The 12262-nt window shown below is 41.5% G+C and overlaps 1 protein-coding gene across 6 annotated transcripts in view; it reads right to left on the bottom strand.

Annotated features, from left to right (window-relative positions):
• Positions 1-1983, bottom strand: part of TTK (TTK protein kinase) — a 41154-nt gene extending 39171 nt beyond the window's left edge. For 5 of the 6 annotated variants that reach the window (XM_018052903.1, XM_018052905.1, XM_018052906.1 and 2 more), the window contains exons 1-2: positions 1829-1983; positions 564-704 (exon numbers count right to left, since the gene is read on the bottom strand). In XM_018052903.1, coding sequence (XP_017908392.1) covers positions 564-702 — 139 coding nt within the window. In that variant the 5' untranslated portion in view covers positions 703-704; positions 1829-1983. Of the gene's footprint in view, positions 1-563; positions 705-1675; positions 1792-1828 lie in introns of those variants that run through there. The other variant, XM_018052904.1, reaches the window with a different exon arrangement.

The following is a 12262-nucleotide window of genomic DNA, read 5'->3' as shown; positions in this document are numbered from 1 at the left end:
AATGGATTAGAGAGGGCCTTGCTGAGAAGACATTTGAGGAAAAACCTGAAGAAGGTTTAAGAGTAGGCAGAGAGCAAGAACAAAGGTACTGAGGTAGGGGTTGGTCCAACACACAGGAGACACAGTAGGGAAGCTGCTACGGCTGAAACAGAATGAACAAAGCAGAACAGGAAAGAAAGGCTGGAAAAGTGCTGGGAGGGTAACAGAAAGGTTCTTCAAATCATATATTGTGTGGTTAGCCTTAAATTTATACACCGTTTTATTAAGGTGTATTTAGTGAGGCATTCTCAGATTGCAGCAAAATATGGGGGGGGGGGAGTACCTATTGATGGCAAGCATATGAGCAGAAATGACAGCTGCCAATAATGGAAGAGTAAGAAAACCACCTTTGAGCACACTGTAATAAATAGTGTTGTTTCCTTTTTTAAGAAAGTGGAAAACCGTGGAACTATTTTCACACAAAAGGATTAAAACATAAAATGTTTGTGCTCTCACTGGTGAGCATCAATCAGTTAACATTTTCTTCCTCTACCTCAGAAGGCACTCAAAACAACGCAACTCACCTGTAGTATCAGTGGAGGCTTTATTCAAGCTTAGCTCGTCAGTAAGATCTTCATTTTTAAATTTATTTTTAATATCTCTCACTTTGTTCATTATGGAATCAATTGTCAACTCTCTGCCACTTAACTCCTCAGCCTCCATTTCTAAGAAAAAAAAATCGAACTAATCATAATTCCTACTTTTACAAGCATTTAAAAAAAAATGTTGCAACTAGCCTTTCAGAACCCAGGTGACTAAAACATTAGTTAAATGAACACATTTCAACACAGATATTATCAGGGTGGTATTTGGGAAGCTATGTGCACAAAAACAATTGCATGTCTTTGTAATCTGTCCAGCAAGGTTTCCCACAGGTAAGTATTCAGTACTCTCCTTCTTTCCATCAGAACTTCAAAAAGGTATTGCACAACAGGGAAGTTGCTGCCCCCTTTCAAACTTTCTTCTATGCCTTCCTTTCACTCTTTTTCCAGAATTATTTTCTCTAGGCCATCTGCAAATTCAGTCTTTTTTAAAAATGTGATAGTATATTTGCTTGGATTCTGGTAGAAACATATAGGCATAAAAATCCTTTTGACAATGATAAAAACCATTCCTTTATTCACCTGCTTTATGTCAGTAAACTTGCACGTTGCAAGTGGTTACAAAGCAGAACACATACAACATCACAGCCCTTTATTCACAAATGGGATATCAGCAGGCTTATTCTTCTGTATATCTGGCAGAAAGGTGATGTGCTACCTTAATCATTCCCATACCAAGAATCTACAGTATTTGTACAGTACTGAGTACTTGTTCCATCTCCACGGTGTTGATGTTTGTTTAGTCCACAAAGGGGGCGCAGTCTTTCTTCCCGTCAGTCATCTTTGTGATGATTCTCACATCCATCAATCCAGTAACCCAAGGTCACTGATATCAACGCCGCCTCCGACCATAGTTAATGAAAAGGAGCGACAAAGCCGGTGCCTGGTATCACCCCTTGAAGCCAGGTTCCAAAGGTAACTGTCAGAACCACGGCCACCGGCTCCTCTCCTGGTTCTAAAACACCACAAAAGAGGAGGAGTCTCCCGCAGAGGCCCTAGCAGGCCCCTTCTCCCAGCCAAGTCCATACACCTACCTCTCGCCTCCTGGGTCCTCGAAAAATCAACCTCCGGCACTAACAGGAGAACCGGCCGGGGCAGCGGGCCCGCCCCTCCCCCTCCGGCCTGTGAGCCGCACCCCACGTCCTCTTCTAGGCTCGGGGACCTCCCGCCTCGTCCCCACCGCTCACCGGCCAGCGCGGCTCGGCTCAAGGGCCCACAGACCCCGGCCGCCTCCGCCCCCTCCGTTCGCCACCAAGGTAGGACTCTCTGCGGAAAAGCGGAGCTGAGAAGAAAAGATGGGAACTCCAGCCCCTCTCCACACACACGTTTGAATTTCCCCGCCGCTACTGACGCGGTCGTCTATTGGCCAGTGCTGGCCACGTGAAATCGTCTGCTGTGATTGGTCGGTGCGCGCCGGCACCGCCCCTTTTTCTGCGAACGTCCCTCGCGGCAGGGGTCTTCCGTTCTGACTCCACCGGCTCCGCCCCCCGGAAGTTCGAGGAGCGGATAGACCAGCTTCTCGGCACCTTCCGGTTAAAAAGCCGGGCCGGGGTTTTGCCCCATTAGGAGCCACTGCCGGGAGGAGTTAGTCGGTGAGAGGGAGATAGGGCCCGCAGACGCTGCTCTCAGCATCAGGACCTTAAAGGTGCCTGGTGAGTCAGCCTTTTTCTGCCCCCTCCTCCGCCTCACTTATTGGTCCTTCCCGGTCCTCGGTGCCGGAGGATGTGGTAGGGGCGGGTCGTTCGCAGTGCCTTCAGCCCTGCCGCCAGCTCAAAAGTCTCATTGCTTTTTGTCCTTGAGTTTCCACTGACCTTAGTCCTTCCACTATCTTTAAATGACCCCTTGCCTTTTCTTTAAGCCAAGGTCCTCCCATTCTGTCAGAATTCAGCGCAGAACACACACGCCCACCGAGATTCTACGCTTGAACTCGCCTTATCAGCCTCCCTAACCCCCCTCCGAGCCTGTCCCACTTTAGAGCTCAAGTACCCTCCGCGAGGGCTGGCTTGGCTGCTAAGTTCCTTTGCGGTAGGAGGCGATGCTTTCTCTCATTCTTGGAAACGAGATGCCTCTTGTACCAGCAGAATGACATATGCTCTATGGTAGGAGAAGTTGGTCGGTTTTGTGTACGTGTAAGAAACTTAACTGCAGCTGTCCCTTGTTAACGCCAAAGCTTGTCTTTTGAACCCTCGCGTTCCCAGCTCTTGATTAGCCACCCGGCCAGCCTGAAAGCCCTTCCTTACTGAGTACATTTTTAAAATACCTTCTGGCTCTGTATTTTTGTTTCATCAGAGCAAAATGATTTCCTGTATCTGGTTGGCTCATCCCTGCCTTTGCATTGTTGAGTCCAGCACCTGCTTTTGCTGCTGCTGCTATTGCAGGGAAAAGCCAATCTGTTGGAACTGTCGCGGACTTGCTTTTCCTTGCTTTGTTATTATAATCATACATAATGGCTTATCTCAGAGAATCATGCCCTTGTGCCTGTTAAAGTGCCTTTGTTCAGAGACCTGTCCACCTCTAGATGGCAGGAAGGAGGAACATATACCCGGCCTGAGGCCTGCCATTCTAGGAGATAGCTGCAAGATTAATGGCCTTTTTGTTTCCTCACCTCCCCCCATCTCTGATCAGTAAAAGAACCTGGCATCCAAACCCCAACAAGATGGTTATTTTGAGACACTAGTCTGCTATTTTCTCCGTCAGTCAGCTCTCAGAATAAAGTTGTGTTCCTTGTCTCATCCTCTGCAATTCATTGGCCTGTTGTAAAGCGAGCAGAGCGAGCTTAGACAAGATAACTTGTTTAGTCCCTAAGTCGTGTCTTATTCTTTTGTGACCACATAGACTGTAGCCGGCAAGGCTCCTCTGTCCATGGGATTTCCCAGGCAAGAATACTGGAATGGGTTGCTGTTTTCTTCTCCAGGGGAATCTTCCTAAACCAGAGCTCCTGTCTCCTGCTTGGCAGGTGGATTCTTTACCACTGAGCCACCAATTTTTGTTGAGCTCTTGAACCCAATCCCCAAAACTTGCATTTTTCTGAAAATACTACTGCTAACGCTTTACAGTGATAGCCTCCACTCTTACATTTTAAAATACCATCTACACATTAATGACTCCCAAATATATTACTCTAGCAGACCTCTCTCCCCTGAACCCCAGATTCATATCCACTGCATACTTAACATGTCAATGTAAAGTAGATATTATAGAGGCTTCCCTGGTGGCTCAGAGGTTAAAGCGTCTGCCTCCAATGCGGGAGACCTGGGTTCGATCCCTGGGTCGGGAAGATCCTCTGGAGAAGGAAATGGCAATCCACTCCAGTATTCTTGCCTGGAGAATCCCATGGATGGAGAAGCCTAAACTCGAATGTTCAAAATAGCCCCTAATCTCGCTGCTCTCAATCTGCTGCTTACAAAATCTTCTCTGTAAAAGACATTCATAATATTTTTTTAAGCCCAAGACTTTGGTGTCATTCCTAATCCCACATTTAATCCATAAGCAGATTGTGTCAGGTCTAACAAGGTAATGTTGGAATCCTACCACTTTTCTCCACCTCCACTACTACTGCCCTAGTCTGAGACACCTTCACCACTCACCTGGTTATGGTAGTAGCCTCCTGGCTGGACTCCTTGCTTCTGCCCTCACTTCAGTTTGTTCTCCAGCAGAGCAGAGTCAACTTCATTGAGATCCTGTCACTCCTTTACTTGGTTTCCTTGGTGGCTCAGACGGTGGAGAATCTGTCTGCAGTGCAGACACCTGGATTTGATCTGTGGGTCAGGAAGATCCCTTGGAGGAGAGCATGGCTACCCACTCCATTATTCTTGCTTGGAGAATTCCGTGAACAGAGGAGCCTGGTGGGCTATAGTCCATGGGATTGCAAAGAGTCAGACACGACAGGGTGACTAACTCTTCCACTTGAGAGCTCATAATAAATGTCGAAAGTCTTACAGTGGTGTGGAGCTGCACTATTTAGTATGGTAGCCATTAGCCACATAGGGCAATTGAGCCCTTGAAATATGGCTATTGCAACTGAGGAATTAAATTTCTTAATTAATTTTTAATTTAAAAACTGATAGTGCAATTATTGGAAGAATTTTAAGTGTATTGGAACCACCAGAGAATGTTAGTCTGCTTTTTCAACTGTAAGTTTTGTGAGCTCTCAATTCAGATGAAGTACTTCCAAAGAGTAATTTGTGCTGTGAGTATACACACTAGATTTTAAAGATTTAGTATGAAAAAAATAATGTAAAATAATAATTTTAAAAATACTGATCACAGTTTGAAATGATATTTTGATATATTGTCTTAAAATATATTGTTAAAATTAATATCCCCAGTCACAGACCAGAGGACACTTAAGAAGATATGCCAAATAAAAGCAAGGAGGTATTATGGATTGGATCCTGGAACAAAAAGTGGACATGAATGGAAAAACTGATGGAATTCAAGTAATAAGTAACTAAAGTTTAGTTAATAGTAATGTGCCATTATTGGTTTCTTAATTTTGACAAAGGTACAACAGTATATAAGATCTTAATAGAGAAATGGAGAGAGGCATGTATGTCCATTCTCTGCACTACCTTTACAGCTTCTGTGTAATCAAAAATTACTCCAAAATAAAATAATTCTTAAAATTTGGAATTTTCAAAGGAAAGGAGGGAGAACTTAAGAATATATCTGAAGGAAGTATGGCCCCAAATTGTTCAAATATGGTAAAGGCTATAAACCAGCAGATCAAGAAGCTCAACAAATCCCAAGCACAAGAAACTTAATAAAAGTTACATGTAGGCACATGATTAAATTGCTCAAAACTAGTGACAAAGTCTTAAAAAACAACCAGAGAGAAACAACACATACAGAAGAAGAATCATAAAGCTAATAGAAGACTCCTTATCGAAAACAACATAAGCGCAGAGACAGTGGAGCGATATCTTTAAAGATCAAACAAACCTGAGACACATGGCAGATTTGACTCCACACTGCTGCAAGAAAGCAAATATTTATTGCAATAAAGTGAGTCATATAATTTTTTGATTTTCAGTGCATACAAAACACATATATTATAAACTATTAAATGTGGAATAGCATTATGTCTAAAATATATACAAAGTAATTAAAATACTTTATTGCTAAAAGTACTAACAATCAATCAATCATCTGAGCCTTCAAAAAATCAACCTTTTTGCTGGTTGAGGGTCTGGCCTTGATGTTGAGGCTGCTGGCTGTTCACGGTGGTTTGCTGAAGATTGAGATGACTATGGCAATTTATTAAAATAAAACAAGGAAGTTTGCTAAATCAATCGACTCTTGCTTGAGTGAATGGTTTCTCTGTTCTCTGCATTATCTGCATGCAATGCTGTCTGTTAACATTTTACCCACAGAACTTTGAAAATTGAAGTCAGTCTTCTCAAGGCCTGCAACTGCTGTTTCAAATAAGCTGAGGTAACACTCTGTTGTCAGGACTTCCGTGGTGGTCCAGTGGCTAAGACTCCATGCTCCCAATGCAGGGGGCCCAGGTTCAATCCCTGATTAGGGAACTGGATCCCACATGCTGCAACTAAAGAGCCTGCATGCCACAACTACAATCCAGTGCAGCTGGATAAATAAACAAATACATAAATAGGGTGCTAATGAGTGTGGGGCTTCTTTGAAAAATAAACACTCTTGTCATTTCAACCATCTTTAATAACATCTTAACCAGAAGTAGATTCCATCTCAAGAAACCACTTTATTTGCTCATCCTTATGAAGCTAGTTTTATCCAAGTTTTATCTTGAAGTTGCAGCAATTCTGCCACATCTTCATACCCCGCTTCTAATTCTTGTTCTCTTATTATTTCTACCATATCCATCGTTATATCTTCCACTGAAGTCGTGAGTCTGTCAAAGTCATCCATGAGAGTTGGAATCACTTCCAAACTCCTGTTAATATTCTAACCTCTTTGCTGAATCATGAATGTTCTTCATGGCATCTACAATGATGAGTCCTTTTCAGAAGGACTTTACCCAGATCCATCAGAGTAGTCATTCTCTATGGCAACTACAGCCTTATGAAGTGTATTTCTTATCCACAGACTTTCTGCGCCTAAGACTTCTGAAAATAAGACTTAAAATAACTCCCTGATTTACGGGCTGCAGAATGGATGTTGTGTTAGCAGGCCTGAAAACAATAGTAAGCTAATTTCACATCTCTATCTGAGCTCTTGGGTGACCAGGTGCATTGTCAATGAGCAGTAAAATTTTGAAAGGAATCTTTTCCTTCTGAGCAGTAGATCTCAACAGTAAGTTAAAGATATTTAGTAAACCATGTTGTAAACAGATGTGCTATCATCCAGGCTTTGCTGTTCCATATATAGAGCACAGGCAGAGTAGATTTAGCATTATTCTTAATAGCCCTTGGATTTTCAGAATGGCAAGTAAGCACTGGCTTCAACTTAAAGTCACCAGCTGCATCAGCCCCTAACAAGAGAGTCAGCCTTTGCTTTGGAGCATTGAAGAGACATTGACTTTTCCTTTCTAGCTATGAAATTCCTAAATGGCATCTTTTTCCAATAGAATGCTGTTTCATTTACATTGAACATCTGTTTTTTAATGTAGCCACCTTTATTCATCATCTTAGCTAGATCTGGATAACTTGCTGCAGCTTCTACATCAGCATTTGCTGCTTCACTTTGTACTGTGATATTACGGAGACAAGTGTCTTTCCTTAAACTTCATGAACCCACCTCTGCTAGCTTTAATTTTTTGTTCTACAGGTTCCTAACTTCTCTCAACCTTCACAGAATTGAAATAATTAGGGCCTTGTTCTGGATTAGGCTTTGGCTTAAGGGAATGTTGAAGCTGGTTTAATATTCTATCCAGACCACTTTCTTTTTAGAGAAAAAGCAGTGAGACTGTTTAAAGCAGTAAGACTGTTTTTCTTTCTTATCATTCATGTTCACTAGAGCAGCACACTTAATTTCCTTCAAGAACTTTTCCTTTGCATTCACACTTGGCTAACTCTTGGTGCCAGAGGCCTACCTTTGGTTGCCTATCTCTGCTTTTGACATGCCCTTCTCACTAAGTTTAGCCATTTCTCACTTTTGATTTAAAAGGAGAGACAAGAAATTCGTCCTTTCACTTGAATACTCAGAGGCCACTGTACAGTTACTAATTGCCCAAATTTCAATATCGTTGTGTCTCAGGGAATATGGAGATCCCACAAGAGAGATGGGGTAACTGCTGGTTGGGAGAGTGGCCAGAACACAGATTCATCAATTAATTTTACTATCTCATATAGATGTGGTTCATGGCACCCAAAAACTAGTACAATAGTAACATCAAAGATCACTGATCACAGATTACCATAACACACAGTAATGGAAAAGTTTAAAACATTGCAAGAATTAGCAAATGTGACAGACAAATTTGAAGCAAGCAAATTCTATTGGAAAAATAGTGTCAATACCCTTTCTTGATACAGGGTTGCCACGTACCTTCAATTTATTTTAAAAAAAGCAATATCTTTGAAGCACTATAAAATGAGGTATGCCTATACTGAAGAGAGAAGATTATCAACCTACAGTTGTATAGGCTATGAATATATTTTTCACTATGAAGGAAAAATAAAGATGTTTTCAGATATCCAAAAGTTGAAAGCATTCATCACCAGTAGATTTGTATAAGAGCTACTAAAAGAAGTCCTTCAGACAAAAAAAAATCTGAATCTACATAAAAACCAAAAAACACTGAACATGGTAAATATGAGTACATATAAAAGACGTTTTTCTTACTTTAAAAATCTTTTTAAAATATACAAAGCAAAAAAATAATAACAATAATAACATGTTGTTCAGTTCAGTTCAGTTCAGTCACTTAGTCGTGTCTATACAAAAGAAAAACAAATGACACCAAATGCACTAAGGCCGGGGGGAGGGAAGGTATTTTGCTTAAGGTTTTTCTACTTTATGTCAAATGGTATACTATCACTTGTGATAAGAATGCATTCTATAAACCCCCCCCAGTCTACCTCTGTAGCTATTAGCTACAAATAGTTCTTTACCGCTTGAAATGTGACTAATCTGAAAGGAAATAGCCTACAAGTGTAAAATGCATATCAGATTTCAAAAGCATAGTGGAAAAAATAATTTAAAATTTCTCATTAAGAGTTTAGTACTATTATGGGTGAAATGATAATTTGAATATATTGAGTTAGATTTTTAAAGTACTAAAATTTCACCTGTTCCTTTTAACTTTGCTTAATACAGCTATTAGAAAAAATATAAATTATATATGTGGCTTACATCTTATATCAGATAGTGTTATTAAAAACTCTAAAGCAGTAAAAACAGTATTAAAAAAAACCCTCTAAATTCAGTAAAACACTGAAAACCAAGTAAAACTAAACAAGCAGACAAATAAAAAAAATTATGGCTAAAAAGTGAACAGAAGAGGAAAAATCAAAATGTTCAATTAATAAATGAAGCAGAAGTCAGGGAAAAAAGACTAAAAAAAAGAGAAAATAAAATTAAATCCACTCAACAATCATACTAGGTATACATGATGTATTAGGTATAAATGATTAGGTATAATCATTATTTATAGGTTACAATAGATTATTATTTATCATTATAGATTAGGTACATATTAGATATACATGATTTATTAGTTATACATGATTAGGTATACATGATGCTGAAGCTGAAATTCCTTGGCCACCTGATGCGAAGAACTGACTCATTGGAAAATGCTCTGATGCTGGGAAGGATTGAAGGCAGGAGGAGAAGGGGATGATAGAGGATGAGATGGTTGGATGGCATCACTGACTCAATGGACATGAGTTTGAGTGAACTCCGGGAGCTGGTGATGGACAGGGAAGCCTGGTGTGCTGCAGTCCACGGGGTTGCAAAGAGTCGTACATGACTGAGAAACTGAACTGAACTGATACATGATACAAATACCCCCTGGAAAGGATAGAGATTTTCATACTGAATAAAGAAGCAAAACCCAATTATATGATGCCTACAATAAACCCACTTTAAATATGAAGAAACAAGTAGGATAAGGATAAAAAATGTAAAATGATACACCATGGCAACACTGCTAAGTGGAGAACTAGAAAGACCTAACTTGGTAGAGGTCTATGAAAACAGATGTAAGCGTTTTCAGTTATTGAGCTCTCTGATCGTTTAGGTCTTTGACCACTGATTTAAGATATATTTTGAAAATGTTCTCAGATATGGATCCAGAGTGGGAACTCGTCAGAAGTGAGTACACCTGTCCTGTGGAAGTCTGCCAGTCTTCCTTCATTCTATCCCATTTTCTCTGTCTCTCCTTCAGTTGGCAGCACTTCTGCTGGTATAATCTCATTCCTATTACTGGCTTCAACTGAGATGGCTGATTAAATCTGTGAGTAATCTTCCTATGGAGATCCTGTCCAGATACAGGACAGGAACTGGCACTCCTTCAGGACACACTTTCTCATTTTTGCAGTATGGGATTTTTAAACAATTCCCTCAGGAAAGTGAAAATAGAATATAAAAGAATTTAAAATATATTTTTAAAAAATATTTTCAAAGAAAGAAAAAAGCAGCAGATGAATAAAAAAATTTTACCCAAAGGTTAATTAAAAAATAATTTTTAAAAAACCCAAGCAATTCCTTCAAAGTATCTCTCTCCTCTTGCCTTTTGCTATAAGCAATAAGGAGAAACCCTGCTGCATCTTCACCTTCAAAATTTGTGTAGAAATAACCTCTGCTAAGTATCCAAGGTCATCCCTTGCAAGTTCTACTTTTCTACTTTTCTAGTGCCTTGCAAGGGCACTAGAACACAATTCAGCCAAGTTCCTCATCATTTTATAACAAGTGAAGGAAAGTTGCAAGGCTCAAGGTAGCCTGGAGTTAAAACTCCCCTCCAGGTCCTCCCCACCATTCTATGCAAAACAAAGAACTCTCTCACCCAAAGAAAAAAATGGACATTAGGATGATTATGCCCAGCTCCCCGCCGGTCCAGCCTCTGGCCCATCTCCAGAACTCCTTGCCCCAGCTGTTTAAGAGATAACTACTCTGAACAACCTTGGAGAAGAACAGGCCCCATCAAGACAGTAGCTTTCCACATACATGCCTATATATACTTACTCTTTTCTTGGATAAGCACAGCAGCTTGCTAATCTGACTGCTGCCCCTTCTCGTCTCATTAAAGGTGATCTGTTCCTGTAAAGTGCCGGTCTCCTTTTTCTGAACCTCGCCTTCTCTAACTCCCTTACCCTACATTTTTGGTGCCAAAACCTGGGAGGTTGAGGTTCCTTCTCGTTCTCCACGGCCAGCTCTTCGGAGCTTGGAAGGCTGCCAAGCTCACTTTCCCACCTGGGCTTTCAAGATCTCCTCAAGAGGACGGCCTGTGCCTTCGTGAGCAGTACAAGTCCTGTGTAAGAGCTTTTGGTTTTCCACGTAACCCGAAAAATATTGGCCTCTCTCTCTCTTCCTCTTTTCTCTACGCTTTCTTTTCCATTAGACCGACCAAGTCCAGGACAGAGGCCTTTTGCCGTTCGGCTGCTTTTCATGCAACACTCCACTCAAGCCGGCCCCTAGATTAAGGTAAGATCCAGATGGTGTTCCAGAGGCGCCCTAGAACTCAGTCCTCTCTGGGTCCCAGGGACCCCCAGCCTAGGGCCACTCTGTGGTCGACGGTGGGGGATGCTCCACCTTGACACAAAGCTCTCTTCTCATAACTCCCATTGCAACTATGGGTGACGACTCGAGCTCCCAAAGCTCTCTGCTTGCCTTTCAATTATGGGGGTCTGGCCAATCTGTCCCAAAAGATTCCTCTCTGGCCTGTGTTCTCAAAAATCTCAAACCAGTCTTACTCACTGAACTCAAAGCTAACCGCTTAAAACAACTCTATGCAGATCACTGGCCTGAGTTCGGGACTTTTGATTTCAATATTTTATCAGATCTCAGTAACTTCCTCAAACTGAATGGCAAACGGTCGGAGGTCCCCTATATTCAAGCTTTCTGAGAACTTAAAAGCTGTCCTTCTCTCTACAAAGACTGTTCTACCTATCAAATCCTCCTCTGCTTTCTCTCCCCCTCCATTACAAAAGAATCCAAATCTAAAGCCCCTAAAAGGCCCCCTAAACCCTTAGCCCCCAATTTTGACCCAACAAATGAGCCTCCTCCCTACTGTCCCAGAAAAAAAGCTTCCAGAGACGAGACCCTATCCTCTAGCCCTTCCTCCTCCAAAACAGAAAGTGATTACTCCAAAACCCCAAAAGAGATTTCCACTTGCCCTCCATTGGCCAGGACCCAAAACAAACACACTTCCTCTCAGAGAGGTAGTGGGACCAGAGGGCCCTACGTGGGTTCATGAGCCTTTCTCAATTTCTGATATGAGCCAAATTGAAGAAAAATTGAGATCCTTTTCAGAAAATCCTACTCGATTAAAAAAAAATTCCTCCGTGTTACACAAATATATCATTTAACCTAAAATGATCTTTCAATTCAGTTCAGTTCGACTCTTTGCAACCCCATGAACCGCAGCACACCAGGCTTCCCTGTCCATCACCAGCTCCTAGAGTCCACCCAAAACCATGTCCATTGAGTCAGTGATCCCATCCAACCATGTCATCCTCGATCATCCCCTTCTCCTCCTGCCC

The sequence above is a fragment of the Capra hircus genome, chromosome 9, assembly GCF_001704415.2.
Source record: "Capra hircus breed San Clemente chromosome 9, ASM170441v1, whole genome shotgun sequence".
NCBI classification, from domain to species: domain Eukaryota; kingdom Metazoa; phylum Chordata; class Mammalia; order Artiodactyla; family Bovidae; genus Capra; species Capra hircus.
Note: the sequence above shows the minus strand (reverse complement) of the source record. Positions and strands in the feature narration are given on the sequence as shown.